Source organism: Ptychodera flava, chromosome 14, assembly GCF_041260155.1.
Source record: "Ptychodera flava strain L36383 chromosome 14, AS_Pfla_20210202, whole genome shotgun sequence".
In the NCBI taxonomy this organism is placed as follows: Eukaryota; Metazoa; Hemichordata; class Enteropneusta; family Ptychoderidae; genus Ptychodera; species Ptychodera flava.
In genome coordinates, this window is record NC_091941.1 from 12,095,383 (window position 1) to 12,114,883 (window position 19,501).

General features: G+C 38.8%; 2 protein-coding genes across 2 annotated transcripts; both read left to right on the forward strand.

The window, feature by feature from the left end:
* The first annotated feature begins 8,167 nt into the window (after positions 1 to 8,167).
* Positions 8,168 to 9,055, forward strand: LOC139150591 (ankyrin repeat domain-containing protein 9-like). The gene has a single exon (XM_070723028.1). The coding sequence runs from the start codon at positions 8,168 to 8,170 to the stop codon at positions 9,053 to 9,055; it is 888 nt and encodes a 295-aa protein (XP_070579129.1).
* Positions 9,056 to 15,607: 6,552 nt separating this feature from the next.
* Positions 15,608 to 18,448, forward strand: LOC139150634 (uncharacterized). The gene is made up of 2 exons (XM_070723070.1): positions 15,608 to 16,240; positions 16,860 to 18,448. The coding sequence occupies exons 1-2, from the start codon at positions 15,746 to 15,748 to the stop codon at positions 17,148 to 17,150; spliced, it is 786 nt and encodes a 261-aa protein (XP_070579171.1). The 5' UTR covers positions 15,608 to 15,745; the 3' UTR covers positions 17,151 to 18,448.
* Positions 18,449 to 19,501: the final 1,053 nt, after the last annotated feature.

Genomic DNA, 19,501 nt, shown 5'->3' on the forward strand with positions numbered 1-19,501 from the left:
TTGTACGTACACTTCATATAGTAACGATGTTGTTCATGGATCAGTGGATGTTAATTCATAAGGAATGCTCCCAACAATTTAAAAAAACAAAACAAACTGCAATATGCATGTAATTATTTGTGAAGAGTTGTTATCATTAAATAAATACATACATATAGATACCGGTACAAATACATAGATACACATATTGATACATAAATAGATACATACATAGATACATAGATACACATTTTGTTACATACATAGGTATATACATAGATACATAAATACATAGATACATACATACATACGTACGTACATAATACGTACATACATTAATAGATAGATAGATAGATAGATAGATAGATAGATATATAGATACATACATACATACATACATACATACATACATACATACATACATACATACATACATACATACATACATACATACATACATACATACATACATACATACATACATGCACGCACGCACACACGCACGCACGCACGCACACACACATACATACATACATGCATGCATGCATGCATGCATGCGTACATGCATACATGCATGCAAGCGTGGACGCATCTAGACATGCACCCCGGTCATACACACAAAGACATAGACAGATGGACTTTTGCATACAACGTAAGTGAGCACGTTGCGTACCGTTTGAGAATGATTTATAAGTAATATGAGACGATTTATGTTTACGGAAATATGAACGTGAACTAATCCAAAATATATTCACATGAATAAAACAAGAAATATACCTTCTTGTAACCAAAACCCAGTTGAATGTTATCTCGTTGTAAACGGTAAACTTCAGAATCTTCGAGTGTAAATCGAAATATTAGTTTTGCCGCCCCTATGATCCTATTGACGGTGTAGATGTAGCCGTGGTTGATGAGGTCTCCTTTCAGTGGCGATTAGTTCGACAGCCGTCGTCCCAGCAGAATTTGCTCAAAATCTTCATCAAAAATAAACCTTTCTTTGACGCCCTTGAATTCTACTTCAAAGTTAAAGTCAGGTATCTGAGAAAACAGAACCAATAATGATGTTGACGTATACGCACCATCATTTAGAGGCAATGTGATGAAGTGTTGATGTGTGGTACATCGCATAAAACACGATGGTTTTCAAATACTGCATGTGACATTCAATACCGCTGACGAATTTTGTCAATGTCAAGAGGACAACAAGTCAAGTTCGTAAACATGGTAAAAGGACGAGAGAGTTAACCACTACAGATAAAGTGATAAACAATAATGTGGCTAAATTAGCAATACTTTTGGCAATCGATTTTATCAGGACTCAAGTCACGACAGGCAGAGTACACTCACTGGGAAATCATTGTCAAATAAGATTGACCGAAAGAAGTTGATTTGAGGATTATGTTAGGGTTGTAACATGGGGAAGGGCTCCTCCCATTTTCCAAAATGATAACCACATGCAATGTCGATATATTTATGCATTGGAGCAGAAATGTTCTAGATTTATGCAATATTTGCATGTTTATTTTGGAGAAGATGATAGTTTGTATCGCCTTGATTTAATTTCTGTAAATTCGAGCTAAATTTTTTGTCCGATATAACCACTACAAACAGAATTCTTCAGTTCGAGAAATTCGACAGTTCGAGAAAGTTGATTAGGGCCCTACTTGTCGCTAAATTCATCGACTTTTCTCAAAGAAATGTACAATACGTTTGGGGCCATTTTTTCTTTGCTGAGATTTTCGCTATATTCTCTCAGTTGAATTCGTTTCTATTTGACCGTATATACAATATGTTGAACTGTTTCGAAAACAGCCAAGTCGAGTCAGGTCGTCTTGGACAAGTCTTGCCTTTTCTTGGCACGGTAGACACACGTGAATACCAGATCTAGAGCGTTGATAGTACCAATCGGACTTCGGGGGACCTCGACTGATGCTGCCGCTTTTCGTCAGTTTTGTTCTCAGTGACGTTGTGGAGGTTGTGGGCTCCAGATGTTCATCAAGATAGCCACGCTGTCCATGGCTGCAGAGAGTCTTGGAATGTGGCGCCATCTTGGATAGAAGACTCCGTCTGTGGCTGACAGGGATGTAGTGATTGCTGCCACCTCCTGACTTTGGCGTCAAAACAGACATCAAATCCAACCCGCCTTCCCTCTCCACGCTGGAAACCGGGTTTGCATTCTCTGTGACTTTTTCTACAAATGTTAACGCCACAGTCTTCCAGAGAATATCCATTACAGTGTAGTTTATTGTAATTTTTGACACAGCAATCTCTCAAACGATGTCATAGACGTATAAAACAATTGAAAGAAAGAACGTTTCCCCGCAACAGCTGGAACGTTCCTGCCGTTGTGTAGGAACACTAGGTCCTATACAAACAACAATCTTTCCAAAGTTGAAGGCTTGGTGTCGCAGTTGCCTCATTTACATTAAAGAGGAACACCATATTCAAAAGTAGGCTCTATATGTCAGGGGTTTGAGATATGCTGACCAGAGGTGGTTTGTGCATGTAAATATACGATTCGATTCTAAGGTGTTTATAAACGAAATTAAAATATAGAGTGGAAAGTGTACGGGGGGGGGGGGAGGGTTCGTAAATGCCCTCCCGCAAGATTTGAAAAAATTCCCTTCCCGTCTATGAGTCCTCCTATCTCCCTTCTCTCCTCGCAATGAAAATTTTCCTCTATCAGCACCCCACCCCGAGGAAGAACTCCTTTTGGGTACCCCTCCAATCATGTGATTCGTCTTCACAACCGGTATTGCTATTGTATAGGAATATTGGTCTATATATACAAAAATCTTCCCAAAGTTGAATATTCATATTCTCCGCCGAGAGTCCCAGAATTATCTGCAATCATCGGCGGATTTATTCCCATCGGGCAATTTCTTTGAATGGCTCACTGACAAATTTCCACGCAAGCCGATTAAGAATATTCCCCGCGTGCCTGCCAAGAATGTACAGCTAGAAAAGCCAAACGACTGGGTGCCAGTCTAAACTAATACTTAATTCATCACAATTTGTAACAAAGGAGACAAAGCTGTTACCTGTGATGTGTTCCGAAGAAAACAGGAAAAACATGGAAACTCAGAGAAAGACCATAAATTACTTGGAAAGTGTTCAAAATACAGATAGTGACAGTGACATGTCAGACTCAGAGAGCTTTTTGCGAGGAAGAGGATGATGATGTTGTAATCCATGAAATTGGAATCAGCGCAATGATGAAGAACTTTTGAAACTTTCGAGACAGTACACAATGTATCAAAGTTCTGGAAGAACAGCGGCATCTTGGAAAAAAGATCTTTTTCACTGGTGTTATATTGTATCTATGCATCGGTAATGACCAGTGTTATCATTCAAAATACGTACTCAAACAATATTGTAGTGGGGGGGGGCGGGGCAGGGGGTCGTGAAATTTTCGTCATCTTAAAAAGAAGGCCATCAGTTGGGGCGGCAAGGGGTTAGGGGGATTCACATATTTTGAATGATGCACAGGAAGCAATCATCAGGGACATATTGTCTTGCAATATAAAAAAGAAAAACAGCTTGTTTCAAATGGTGCAGTTGTTGAGGAATTCATATGCATAGTTGCTGGGAACGAGGTTGAATAAAATTTCGCCGAAATAAAACAATAAAATCAATGGAGATGTCTTCTTGCTTCTTAAGGGGATATCTTGAACAAATCCCAAAATGGCAAGAGAAGAAGAGGCAAAATAATTTCGAGGAATAGTTTGTTTAATACTTTGTTTACAGCCTAAGAACAGCTTTCTATTCGGTTTTGTGTGAAACAACGTACTTCAGTTCGCAGCTGAAAACAAGAATAACGACGTTAAATGGAGGGAAAGTAAATGAGACAGACAATTATTCATGGCAAAAGATTGGGGGGAGGTCCGATTGCTGGAAGAGATCGGAATCTCCGTGTATGAGTCCGATGAAGTTTCTAAAATTTGTTTAACACTGGCGGTATAGTACCTAAATTTAGCAGGGAAAGCAAACAAAGCTTGCTAAAAGCTAGTTCTTGGGGCCAGTTTCTGGCTCGTGTAGGCCATCGCATAGATCTATCAGTCTGCTGTGCTGTTTTGATATTTATATGCCTACAAACTTAGAGCATGCCAAGTCTAGTATTTGTTCAGTTCTTGTACATATTATGTACATATCGTGTACTTCTCAAGATGCATTGAACCAAAATCTATATGGCCATTTAATCTGTTATCCGTGTTTTTCTAACAGTCTTCCAAAATGGTCTCGGCTGTGGAAGTCATAATTAAACAAATAAAAAAAAATAAAAAAATAAGATTTCTGTGATCACTTCTTGGACCACACATCCTGGTATTTCTGTTGATATATGTCTACAAGGTTGTTTGAAAACTCTGTAACATTCAACCACATTTCCATCTACCCTCACTTCCAAGTGAAATTGTGCATTTTCATATATATGCATTTTTACAGAGGAAAATGTTGCATTTAGAATTCCCTCATATCGCCAAAAATGCTTGGATATAAGGTCATGAAAGGGTCGAATAGCCCATTCACAGGCCTTGGGTACCCACCGCTCCTGGAACAAGGAGAAGCAAAGTGAGCTCCAGTAAAAGTGATCGATCAAGGACATGCTCTCCAGTGGATACTCTGGTCACAACCATAATGCTACCTGAGGCTGAGGATACTTTACTATACATATTTATTTTAAGAGCTATAATGCGAAAAAGTATAATCATGTATTTCTTCCTTATTGCTAATTGACATAAAAACAAATTTAAGTCATTGAAACTTTACATTTATATTTATTTTATATTCCAGCATTTAGTTCTCGTTCCTAAAAACTGATCAAATACAACAGTAGTGCTATGCAACAGCACAAGGGGAACCTTTCAATGTGTGCCAGGTTTACTGTAAGTGTAGCATATAGTTTGCTCCCAATCATTGCCTTACCTCAGCCAAAGGCTGATAGGAATTCTTCATTGCCCTCAGTGTGCTCAATTTACAAGAAGACAAGTATGTAGTGTATAGAGTTATAATAATAATAATATTTGGTTCTTATATAGCGCACATATCCACAAGTAGATGTGATCAAGGCGCTTTACAATTATTATTACCCCTGGTCACTGGACCTAATATGATACCACTCAACTCCCTGGGGAGCAGACAACAGCTCACATGTGCAGCCAATAAGCGCAGCAGAGCTAAACGCACACATAACAACCTCTGTCCTACCAGGTACCCATCACTCCTGGATGGGGAGAAGCAATGAGGAATAAAGTGCCTTGCCCAAGGACACAACACCACAGCCATGCCGGGGCTCGAACTCACCATCCTTTGATCGTGAGTCCACTGCTCTAGCCACTGGCCCATGATGCCTCCATGAGTTGCCAAGGCAAGATGTTCATGAGACAGATAATACATTTTTTCAGATTTGCAGTGAAATTACTTCAGAGAATGAAATCATGCAGAGATAGAATCATTCTTATTTTGGAACACTGAGACTGCTTTTTGACGGAATGAATGCTCATGAAAACCAAGTGACCCCTCTATGCCGTTTGAAAAATACATGAACCCCCCCCCCATTTGCAGTTTTCAAATTTAAGATGACCCCCCCCCCGGGATTTTGCCGGCCCACTCCCGGCCGGTGTCACTGAACGCTCCCTTATACTTTTTCAGTACACGTACTTCTCTTTTGCACGTTTTTACATGTTCTTATTATATAATCCTTTAGGCATATTTTACTGGTCAGTGTACACTTAGTAAACACTACCATGTACTATGCATATACTATGCTGATCTAACCAAGCAGAGCGGACCGGACGATGTACTTGAGTACACATTTCTCGGGTGTGGCCCTCTATACTGTGGAAGGCACAGTCGTTCATGTCGAAATCGTGCTCGTGACGACGCGACATTCCATGAGGAGTCGAAATTTAAAAGTGTGACGTCATCTACATTTCCCCCTGTACTATTCATCCTAACAACTAAATATTCGCACATTTCGTCACCGCCTGTTAACATATAAGAGGATAAACGACACTGTTTGGTTTTGGTGGTGATGTGGTGCTCGGTAATATACGTGAGAGAGAGAAACTTGGAATGATTACATTTCTGCAGAAGTGTGTAAGTGTTGATCTGCCGAGTGCACATACACGCCCTCTATCAGACTCCCAGTCAATTTTAAGTGAGCGGGGAAGGAACGTACAGAAATGTACATAAAAGGTTAAAAATCGGCAACTTTCATTAATTTCGTGGTTCAACCACATGAAACTCAGTCTCAGCTGTGTTCGTGCTTGTTTACAAATACATACATAGAAATAACAACATGATTAGAGCATGAAAATACATTTCTTTGTTTGTTTGAAATAAAGCAATAAATAGGTCCTAAAACAAAATGTCAAATGAAAGTCAGAACAGTGGGCGCAATCGTTATTAAATCTGCCCGAACTAAAACTATGCTCGGACAAAATACAACGTTCTCAAGAGATGCAAGCTAAGCTACCTTCTAGGTAGCCAGGATCCGTTGGCGGAAAGTGGGACGGGCTGTGTAATCCGTACACTAGGCCGTTTTCATATCATCCCAAGAGGCGTCATAGTGTAATAACAACCCACCCTACGTTTACCAATGGCTCCAGGTCTACCTTGTTGGTTACGTACATAAATGTCAACTCATAGGAACAACGCCCTGATTCACTACCGACAAGAAAATTGTCATTTACATGAACCATAAAATACACACCCTCGTATAATGAGCCCTTATTTACCCATCATTCAACTACACTGGCATCATCAGTCAGCGAAGTCCCCAGAAAACGGGTCGTAAGTGGTTGGAGATTTGCTCTCAAATTTAAATTCATAACTCAAAGATGATGATAACTAATTTCCTATAGTCGGTTTACAATTATTTGTATTTTGCTTTTGGAAAATTTACAGTGATAACATTTTGTTGATAACATTTTGCACCTTGGTACTACATCCACTGCTGATATGTATGTATGTATGTATGTATGTATGTATGTATGTATGTATGTATGTATGTATGTATGTATGTATGTATGTATGTATGTATGTATGTATGTATGTATGTATGTATGTATGTATGTATGTATGTATGTATGTATGTATGTATGTATGTATGTATGTATGTATGTATGTATGTATGTATGTATGTATGTATGTATGTATGTATGTATGTATGTATGTATGTATGTATGTATGTATGTGTATGTATGTGTGTGTGTGTGTGTGTGTATGTATGTATGTATGTATGTATGTATGTATGTATGTATGTATGTATGTATGTATGTATGTATGTATGTATGTATGTATGTGTGTGTGTGTGTATGTATGTATGTAGGCCTATGTATGTATGTATGTATGTATGTATGTATGTATGTATGTATGTATGTATGTATGTATGTATGTATGTATGTATGTATGTGTGTGTGTGTGTGTGTGTGTGTGTGTGTGTGTGTATGTATGTATGTATGTATGTATGTATGTATGTATGTATGTATGTGCTGTATGTATGTTGTGTGTGTATGTTATGTATGTATGTATGTATGTATGTATGTATGTATGTATGTATGTATGTATGTATGTATGTATGTATGTATGTATTGCTTGAAAAAGGATGTCTTTTATGTTCCCCCCCCCCCTTTTATATGTATGATACGTTTTTCTGGAAATTTTCTGGCCAGTGTTTGACGCCCTCAACCCCTGCAAAATGCATATTTGGAAAAAAATTCCTGCTGACCTACCTACCCTAATTTTTGAAAACCATGTTATAAAAGCACAATTCATTTTTTTTTTTCCTAATCAAAATATTTCCTGATGGTCACGGCTCTCTTAGTGGTCATGGCTCTCTTTATATTATGAACAGTGTAGTACTGCTTTTGTTTTAAATTACCCATTTAATGACCAATGTAATTACTCATCTAATGCTTTCGTTTTTGAGTGTCTCTCCTTCTCTATACGCATGAGTTTTCCCGTCCTGTATTTCCGTAAATGCATTGTCTTCAGCGGTCAAGGTGATAGGACGCTATTGTTGCCATGCGATAACATTCGAACATTAGCATGCATTACACAACGGGGTAGAACAATAACGCAGTAGAACAATGACATGACTGTGAGGTCAAGGCGATTACTGTGTGTACATCACTAGTTTCATTGACGACAACACCAAGAGCGGAGCGGTTCCGATAGCTAAGGTGAAATGGCTTTTTATAATTTGATGGTCATCGCAATAAGGAATCAAAAGCAGCCGATGAAGATCGAGAAGGTGAGAAAACGTGTTGTGTACGATTGGGAGGAAGAGCTGGACGCCAGGTTTTTCACTCGAGCTGACGCGTTAGCGTTGGCGATTGAACACAATCACATCGAATATGTGGATTACCTATTGAAATACCACCTAGATGAAGCGTTGGACACATCGAAAAGATGCTGCACCCATTTAATTCTGGCTGTGACCATGGACAGACAGGAAATTGTGGAGAAGATACTCTTTTACACAAGCAAACAGTTACGCTTACTCAAATCGATCGATGGGAAAGCGTGGAAAAAAATTGAAAGTAGATCGTTGGCACGGGGCCAAGAGATAACGAACGAGTCCGTTTTGCTCTGTGATGAGGACTATGAATTCTATATAAACCGTAAAAGCTGTAACCCGATGGGTTCTTCAAAAACTGCTCTGCATGTTGCGTGTGAGCTGGCTCTGGTCGAATGTCTTCGAACTTTGCTTAGTTACGGAGCCAACCCAGCAACGCCGGACCTGACGGGACAAACTCCCCTCGAATACTGTTTGTCAGGGGCGCAAGTGAAACCGGAGTCTGAGGGGCGTCGACTTGCACAATGCATGGAGCTGCTGGTGAGAACGCTCAGATACATCGGCGTTCCGATAAGAGAACAGTTAAAGGACCTGAAGATTATAAGACCGAATGACGACTTTATACAAAATATCGACTTTCCAGAATGTCCGATGTTTCTAGCGCACCTAACCCGCTGCACGATACGCAACTGTGTCGATCTGGGCAGGTTGCCGCATGGCATCAATCGATTGCCCCTACCACTTTACCTGAAAAAGTATTTGACTTTGGAAATGTGACGAGCAGCATGTCTTTCAGAACTGACAGTTTCGATTGATTCAAATAGATGCATATAGATGCATAGCCCCACCAGGCAACAATTATTGCATCTACATCTGGAATCAAGTTGAAGGAGAAATGTTGTCAAAGTGACCTTCCCTCGGTTGACTTCTGCTGAAGTAGGCAGTTACTCTATACCTTATGATCACACCGCCAGTCAAAGTGCAATCAAACAGACGTGTTTTAATAATTTATATTTTTGAACATCAAACAGATGTACGCTTTCGACGATTTTTAAGAAGGTACTTCCATTTCATGCATCTGCGGCCTGCAAATCGCCTTTACCGTCGTGACACCATAATTTCACATTTGCACGTCACTTCCGGCTTGAATTTCTAGCATAACATAACTCTGTACTGTAAATTTATTATAGGAATCAATCAATTGTAATGACAGATGAACGTTAAATTAAATGCTACTGCTAAAAAAATTAAAAAAATAATTAGAAAGCTTTATGTCTTCTTAACTTCGAAGTATGTGGTTCTGTGAATAATTACTTTTCGGAAAGTAATGGTGCTGTGAGTTCATACGAGGCTTCGATCAAGCAATTATCGAACCGGGCACTAATGAGCTTGAAAAGACAATTAACTGTAGCTGTTGACTACTTCTGTTTCGCATGCACGTGTTTTTTTATCTCTCAAAAGTCTGTTAAAATGAAAATTAAATAATTTATATTGATGGCGCAAAGAAAGTGATCTGATTGGTCAAGACATAAAAATTACTAAGTCCGTGCCATATTCGCGATATAACACGGTTGTAACACGCGGGAGCTCTTATCTAAATATAATTTCCTCTTTCAACGTTTCACGCCAGAATTTCAATATACTGTTAATACACAGAACAAATTGTACTGAAAAATTGGCCAAAAGGTACAGTAAATGTCACTTTTATACAGTGACATTAATTATGTTCAATTTTTTTTAACATGTGAGGGAAGTCATCCTGTTACCAAACCTGTTTTATAAGATCGCTATGTTTCTGTTTAACAAGATGAAGTTTTTCGCAAACATTTTCAGAAATAATGTCAAAACAGCACCCTCATTCCACGGAAGAGAAACACAGACACTGAAAAAGGCTGTCCATTGCAAAAATAAGGCACATTTTATTTATATTTTTTTTTGGGGGGGGAAGGATTAAGAATTATCATAGCAAGTCAGAAGGGGATATTTGAACGCATTGTGAATTTGTAAGGGGGGGCACTTGAAAAAATCAAAGAACTCCGGATTCTCTCCGCCCCCCACCCCACCACAGAGTTGTCTGTGAATGTAGCCTAATAGAGCTGTAAATTGCAGAGCAAGGCAAGTCAGAGAACAGAAACACCCGAATCTATCATTTTAAATTGTATGGAAATTCGGTTTGCGATGTTCAAAGGGGCAAATACTACCAAGCTGCTTACCCATTGTTTTGCGATATCCAAAACTCCTGATCAGCATGTGACAACGATTTGTGAGTCAGTGGGTCAAGTGTGCCTGACGTTGAAAGATTTCATTTGCCATACGTTTATCCATTCGATTCGCAACACAAGTAAACTTTTTATGCGACTGCTCTCGTTATGACGAGTCGGTCAAATTATCGTGTCTATAGTCTCTTAATAGCTTTATCACTTCGTGTTGTAAACTCTTTCTTTCGCGGGGTGTGGTCGTAGTATTGTATGAGTCCGGGAAATTTGTCCCGTGAATAGAATTTGCGAGATCTCGCGAGACTGCGGGAAAAAAAATCGCATTTTGCGTTAAAAATATGAATATTTAGCGTCTAATTTGTGCACCAGCGTATTCTTGACCGTACAGAGAATGTAAAGGGCAAACACCGGATTCTTCTGCAATCTGGTATTCGAGAACGGCGTGCCGAAAAATCTTGGGCGACAGAGTCACGGGTACTCCTTAACTAGGTAGTCTGCTAAGTAGATCGATTTTCGGGTCGATCTATTGATCCCGTAATCGATAAGCCCGCCACTGCAACCTAAATACTCACATTAGGTATTTAGGTTGCAGTGGCGGGCATATCGACTACGGGATCAATAGATCGATCCGAAAATCGATCTACTTAGCAAACTACCCAGCTAAGGAGCGCCTGTGGACAGAGTGCAATCCTCAAACTTTTTTTTATGTAGTAGTAACGAGAATGGCTTTGTTGGCTACCCCTGAGCGCATACTTTCTGTATCATCAGGGTTATGTCTGAATACTATGTAAGGTGCCATTTTTTTAGTTTTTCTAGTAGAATGAAGAATGAGTTTTGGTATGGATGATGTTGCGAGGGTTGAATAGGCTAGATGTACGTCCAGATCTGGGACGAATATACCTAGGTATAGGCCTGTACTAGTCTCAGTCCAGATGTAGGGCCTACAGCATTGAGGTATCACTGAGAAGCCCTATGGTTTACAGGACCCGTTGCCGCTCGAATCTGATAAGTTTGACAACCCTCCTTCATAACGCTTTTCCGCATCACACGTTATATTTTGCCATGTCGCATCGCATCCGACTCCCTAACACGTTTCTACGGTGGCCCAAAACTACCTGTTCTCCGCATTCAAAGTCTGCGTCGCAATCAAATGTTTTTCTCTCACATATGTCTCTGCATTCAAAGTCTGCGTCGCAATCAAATGTTTTTCTCTCACATATGTCTCTGCATTCAAAGTCTGCGTCGCAATCAATTGTTTTTCTCTCACATATGTCTCCGCATTCAAAGTCTGCGTCGCAATCAAATGTTTTTCTCTCACATAAGCTTATGTCTCCGCATTCAAAGTCTGCGTCGCAATCAATTGTTTTTCTCTCACATATGTCTCCGCATTCAAAGTCTGCGTCGCAATCAAATGTTTTTCTCTCACATATGTCTCCGCATTCAAAGTCTGCGTCGCAATCAAATGTTTTTCTCTCACATATGTCTCCGCATTCAAGTCTGCGTCGCATTCAATTGTTTTTCTCTCACATATGTCTCCGCATTCAAAGTCTGCGTCGCAATCAAATGTTTTTCTCTCACATAAGCTTATGTCTCCGCATTCAAAGTCTGCGTCGCAATCAAATGTTTTTCTCTCACATATGTCTCCGCATTCAAAGTCTGCGTCGCAATCAAATGTTTTTCTCTCACATATGTCTCCGCATTCCAAGTCTGCGTCGCATTCAATTGTTTTTCTCTCACATATGTCTCCGAGGTATGCCTCAGTGTACGTTATTCCGCGAAGCATAATTTCTATCGAACAGCGCTATTGACAACGACGAACATTGTATCAAGTTATTTTCAATAGATTATCGATCGAAAATTTGTTTGGACGGGCCGGGCGCTCGTGTGTTGAGGTCACGTCATAAACATTTCCACAATAACCCATATATTGACTTATACACTTAAATATCAACATTGAAGGTATCCGTTGGTTTCCTGTACTGAAATTAAATCGACGACAATTTTTTTAGTTTTGGTGATACTTTTACGTACGTTTCGGCACATTTTGGCGCACCTCGGCGTAGTTTGGCGCCATTGTGAACGGGGGGGGGGGGGGGACTACACGCGAGTGAGCGAGACAACAATGTATCAATTTCGGACAAAAGGATATCGATCGATAACGTTCACTGCACGATTACAGTGGAGACTCTACGCCCGTTCGCCTCTGTTCTGTGTTATTCTTGCAGTTTACTGGGATTTTCATAGTTAATATTCGCCAAAATTTGGTATAAATTACAACAACCTGACTGGTATTTGGTCTGTATAATTTAAGAGACGCTAACCGATTAAAATGGGTCAATATTAGACCCTGATTCTGCATATGCAAACGCTGTAAGATCGCCATTTTATTGAGGGCAAGAGCAAAAATTCAGCGATCGGAAAAATAAAATGCAACTAAAACAAGTTTCGTCGAGAAATTCAAAAAACTAAAACGACAGCAATTTTGTATATATATCAAGGAAACACCGTGCCACTTTTCACTATAATTGGTTCAGAATTGAGAAATTTGAACGAGCGATAGTTGTACGGTCTGTTCTGTACATTAAACGCAATTGTTTTCTATGGGAAATCGAGCAGAGTAGACACATCGTAAAATGAAAATACATCTGAAAAAACCGTTGGTTTAACTTTTTCATTTCGCTGTTATTTTTTATAATATTTGGTATGACACATATCATGAAGGGTAACTAAAACTCTATGGTTTTATTTTTTTTAGTTTCCCTCTTTTTTTATGAAATGACGAGTTGAAGATCGTTTTGCTGTTGACTGTGTTTTTACTTGATTTTGCATATGTCTCTTATCGCTTACGTATTTTTGGAATTTCCTTGTGAAATTCTTCCCAAAATATTATAATTGTAAGGGCAGCATATACGGGAAATAGGACCTGTGCTCTTTCATTAATATTTAGATGTGCAGCAAGGAAATACGGCGAAATTTTCAACATGACGCGGGAGGTGAAATTGACTCTCCGAACGCGCACTCCACGTAGTGCACTACGGCCCAAAGGCGCCCCATTTTGTACGGTATATAGCGTCCCGAATTTTTGCCACACATACGTGGAGTGCGCGTTCGGAGAGTCAATTTCACCTCCCGCGTCATGTTGAAAATTTCGCCGTATTTCCTTGCTGCACATCTAAATATTAATGAAAGAGCAACAGGTCCTATTTCCCGTATATGCTGCCCTTACAATTATAATATTTTGGGAGAATTTCACAAGGAAATTCCAAAAATACGTAAGCGATAAGAGACATATGCAAAATCAAGTAAAAACACAGTCAACAGCAAAACGATCTTCAACTCGTCATTTCATAAAAAAAGAGGGAAACTAAAAAAAATAAAACCATAGAGTTTTAGTTACCCTTCATGATATGTGTCATACCAAATATTATAAAAAATAACAGCGAAATGAAAAAGTTAAACCAACGGTTTTTTCAGATGTATTTTTCATTTTACGATGTGTCTACTCTGCTCGATTTCCCATAGAAAACAATTGCGTTTAATGTACAGAACAGACCGTACAACTATCGCTCGTTCAAATTTCTCAATTCTGAACCAATTATAGTGAAAAGTGGCACGGTGTTTCCTTGATATATATACAAAATTGCTGTCGTTTTAGTTTTTGAATTTCTCGACGAAACTTGTTTTAGTTGCATTTTATTTTTCCGATCGCTGAATTTTTGCTCTTGCCCTCAATAAAATGGCGATCTTACAGCGTTTGCATATGCAGAATCAGGGTCTAATATTGACCCATTTTAATCGGTTAGCGTCTCTTAAATTATACAGACCAAATACCAGTCAGGTTGTTGTAATTTATACCAAATTTTGGCGAATATTAACTATGAAAATCCCAGTAAACTGCAAGAATAACACAGAACAGAGGCGAACGGGCGTAGAGTCTCCACTGTAATCGTGCAGTGAACGTTATCGATCGATATCCTTTTGTCCGAAATTGATACATTGTTGTCTCGCTCACTCGCGTGTAGTCCCCCCCCCCCCCCCGTTCACAATGGCGCCAAACTACGCCGAGGTGCGCCAAAATGTGCCGAAACGTACGTAAAAGTATCACCAAAACTAAAAAAATTGTCGTCGATTTAATTTCAGTACAGGAAACCAACGGATACCTTCAATGTTGATATTTAAGTGTATAAGTCAATATATGGGTTATTGTGGAAATGTTTATGACGTGACCTCAACACACGAGCGCCCGGCCCGTCCAAACAAATTTTCGATCGATAATCTATTGAAAATAATTGATACAATGTTCGTCGTTGTCAATAGCGCTGTTCGATAGAAATTATGCTTCGCGGAATAACGTACACTGAGGCATACCTCGGAGACATATGTGAGAGAAAAACAATTGAATGCGACGCAGACTTGGAATGCGGAGACATATGTGAGAGAAAAAACATTTGATTGCGACGCAGACTTTGAATGCGGAGACATATGTGAGAGAAAAACATTTGATTGCGACGCAGACTTTGAATGCGGAGACATAAGCTTATGTGAGAGAAAAACATTTGATTGCGACGCAGACTTTGAATGCGGAGACATATGTGAGAGAAAAACAATTGAATGCGACGCAGACTTTGAATGCGGAGACATATGTGAGAGAAAAACATTTGATTGCGACGCAGACTTTGAATGCGGAGACATATGTGAGAGAAAAACATTTGATTGCGACGCAGACTTTGAATGCGGAGACATATGTGAGAGAAAAACAATTGATTGCGACGCAGACTTTGAATGCGGAGACATAAGCTTATGTGAGAGAAAAACATTTGATTGCGACGCAGACTTTGAATGCGGAGACATATGTGAGAGAAAAACAATTGATTGCGACGCAGACTTTGAATGCAGAGACATATGTGAGAGAAAAACATTTGATTGCGACGCAGACTTTGAATGCGGAGAACAGGTAGTTTTGGGCCACCGTACGTTTCACCTATCTTAACCTTTCAGCTCTCGATTCCGCATCACTGATCGATTGATCGTTGAAAGTTCTATTTGAACGTAGTGCGCGTGCGCATCTATCCCAATACCGATTGGGTCTTTACTAAAACGTCATGATTGACAATGCAATTATCAGGTCGCCATTTCTGTTTTTGCAGCATTGTCGTCCGCTACCTCTCTCATCAATCACATTTATGTTGTGATGAAAACTGACCGGGATGCAAACGCAGACGACGGAACTTGTAACAGCGACCACTGATCAATGACGGACAGACGTATTAGCGCAAATATTTCGGCTAGGGGGAAGCGTCGGAGGACTATCATCTCCGCCGACCAACTTTTGAAATTGGAAGGTCTTTACAGACAGGAGCAATGGCCCTCTCGAGAAAAAAAAGAGGCTTTGGCCAAAGAAATAGGGATGTCAACTCACTTTGTAAATATTTGGTTTCAAAATAAGCGATCAAGAATGAAGAAAATGGTTCAGGAAGAGGAGGAATTGTCCTCATTGAAAAAAGCTCGCCTCGTCGAAGAGGAAACGGCTACCAAACCTTCGAAACCTGTCCAAATAGCTCCAAAACCACAACCGTCCTCCGAAGTCAAATACTCAAACCAGCACGCGACCAAACAGAGTATGTTTGAGGTGAAATACACAAGTACTGCCCAACCTACTGGCATTGGTGATGGTAGCGCCAATACTTCCAAAGAAAGTGGACTGTTGTCGCACAAATCACAGATAAATCAGCAACTGGCTAAAATGGTAAGTAAACTACAAACTTGGCGTGACACTGACAACCCGGCGATTTTAATTTTAAATTTTGGCTTTTGATAAATTTGAACTAACTCGACGTCCTTACAATATATATACTGCAGCGCTGGAAAGTTCGAATGAATGCAACTAAGAATGTTCCGAGTCAACATACAGAGCTCTCGATACTGTGTACATGAATCATGAACGCATGACCAAAAAGTATGACAACACACTCTGAAGCCGCTAGCCGTGGGTCACCCTTGGCCGTGGGTGACCTAGAGATGGAGAAGAGCGCGTGACGCAATGTTTTCTAAGCGGCTGGCCTCGTTCAAACTTACTCTCACGCGACCTTGGACGTAATGCTGCAAGTACGTGGCTTCTGTGTTATCTCAAATTTAAACATTCTGAACATCTGTCAAGTTAAACCCAGGCTCCATCTGTTGTCGCTTTCTGACAAATCGAAAAAAAATTAACAGAGTAAATTTTTTTTCTCGATTTTATCACGTGAGAAACCTTTGGGATAGATTAGGCTAGTTCTATCAATATCAATCATCGTCAACAAGAGTGAATTTGTATCATTTACAGCAGTGAATAAATATAGGATGACTTTGATAATTCATGTTTGCAGGTTCTGAAGCATAATCAAGCTACTGCCACAAGCTACGGGACCCAAGTATTTCAACCTGTTCATAATGCAGTTGATAGGAGAAATCTTTTCCAATGGATGATTGCTATGGCTGCTATTGTAGAAGGTGGTATAATTGCGCCAACAGATTCAAACCACAGGAAAGCAGTGAACTCGGCCCTGTATGGCATTAAACTGAGGGATGATGAAGATCTTTTGGTATATGACAAAACAGATGGCTTCCAAGTTCTCATGGCTGCAAGTGATAGTGACTCTGATGATTCAATGTGTTGATGAAATCCTCAGGATTTTTTTGAATAATTTTGTCGCATTATGTTATTGAAAAGGAATATTGAGAAATTCTAGCAGCATCATGGTCCCTCCATACCATGGCAGTATATAAGATTTGGTCCTGGAACATTTTCACAATCAACATAATCGTAGGCATAGGGGTTTACTCCCTTCACAAGGGGGAGGGCTTTTAAGAAAGCCAAATGTTTTCAAAGCAAAAACAACCTAAAGGGTCAGTTTTTTCAGGTGCACTAACATTTTTATTAACCAACTGCATGGCAATTTCTAGTTCATATTTAAAAAAATGTAGAGTTATTGATTTTATTGACGCCATGAAGACCATGACTTCTCTGTTAGAATATCATACACCAAATGTTAAAACCTGCATAGGTAGTGTAATGTCTCTTCTTAACTTTTGTCAGGTGTAGTATGATATTACTCAGAAAGCCTGGAACATAGTATTGCCAAGTATATTATACATTGTTGTGTGAATAATTTATCTAAATGACAGGCGGCATTTTATCAGAGTAATAAGGTGTCTGGATTTATGATCAGATTTCTGTCAGTATTAATATACGTGTATTGTAAATTTTAATGTACAGATTTTAACGTTTTAAGTAAGTTGTATTGATGATATTTATAAAATGTATTGCATATATTTACAGCTATTTAATGTTTAAAGAAATACAATAGATACATAAAAAAGCTTTACAAATATAATCTTATTTTATTGATGCAGTATATGTTGTAATGTATTATCATGTTCTTCTACATGTAAAGTGTGTTACAAAAAATATTTTACTCTATCCATTGTGAAAATGTTACGGTGTATTATATCAATGTTACTTAGAATTAAGTTGTTAAATTTCTTATTCAAAGGAATATTACACCTATATATTAAACAGCATAATATTTTTATGATGTTTAGATTGTTTTTATCACAGAAAATGTGAAAGGTGCAGATGTGGCCAATAGTAGCTGGATTAGGACTACTTTTTGGTATTTGTAATTTACAATATTTGCAGTATATCCATTTCAGGATAAGAAATTTGTGTGTACATTGCATTGTAATATATTATTATATTATTGTTTACAGTGAGATATAAAATTATTTGCTGCTCCATGTGACATCTTTGCAACTGTTTTTTGAAATGTTAATCAATGTACAGTTATGAGGTATTGCCCTTGTTTGTTACAACTAAATGCCAAAGAAATATATTTATTGTGCTGAAAGTGTGTAAAGTTATCTGTTTATTGGAAGAAAGGTCTTGTTTATTTATTAAATACAATCTTTCATCATATTCTTGTTTAAAGACTTGTGTTTACTTTCTCTTCTCCTGTTCTGAAACTTTAAAATGTGCACAAAAAAGATTTGCATACTTTTATTCTGACAAATTTTGTTATAAGTTGATCATATCATTTAGTTTGGATCAAATACTTTATTCTAATATCCCAACATACTTGTGACTTAATTCTTGGACATAATATCAAACAAAAAACTGTCATTCAAAAACCTCTGAAAGGAAGCTCTGTCTAATTATGTATGCAGAGGGTAATGTATTTTTGAATTCATCTGTTTACATTTTGGTATCATTATTTGGACAAAGGTCACGTCACTCAACATTTTCTAAAAAATTGATTTCACAGTCCACTTGCACTCTGGACTGTAGCACAAATTTGTGCTACAGAAAGCTATCAGATTATCCTGTAAAGGGTAGATTTAGGATTTCTCCCTATTGCAGGCTGGGGCAGGTTTTGTTTGGGTAGTGCAGTGTCCAAGTTAATTTCATCCTTAGTCAACTGACTTAAACAATCTGAAGTGTTTTGCTTAAATAATAGAAGATAGGTGACAAAAATGAGAATGCCTGTAGCATTTAGTCTCGGTTTACCCAGACTGCAGTGGAGCTCTTCTTCCGGCTGCGGAAGAGAGCCCCCCCCCCCCCCCCCCCCCCCCCTACTGCAATCTGGGTAAACTGAGACTACGCAGTTATATTTCTACCATGTTCAATGTTGTAGCTATGGTGTAAAAATAACACTAATGACATATAATGGCTTATCACTCTGATAAAAAATAATGAATATGATGAAAGACTTTAAGAAAATTGACAGGCATGTTTCCGTGTTTGTATATTGCAATATTAGTCTACTTTTCAGAAGATCAACTTTATGCTGTCTTTGGGACAGAATGAACCAGTTCAATTGAAATGAGAATAAATCACTTCTCTAGATGTCATTTTTCACTGGAGAGTTCTAAGGAAATTGTTTTAAGTATACAATATTTTTTGAGCCTTTTTGGAAATTCGGGGGCGAGGCAAAGTTCATTTGACAGACAATGAAGCTGGAAAAGGGGGAAC

Bases quoted from the DNA above. Each gene is read 5' to 3' on its own strand.
- LOC139150591 (XM_070723028.1), top strand. From the start codon at position 8,168: ATGGCTTTTTATAATTTGATGGTCATCGCAATAAGGAATCAAAAGCAG.
- LOC139150634 (XM_070723070.1), top strand. From the start codon at position 15,746: ATGACGGACAGACGTATTAGCGCAAATATTTCGGCTAGGGGGAAGCGT. The intron at 16,241-16,859 runs GTAAGTAAACTA...TCATGTTTGCAG, and splicing joins ATCAGCAACTGGCTAAAATG to GTTCTGAAGCATAATCAAGC.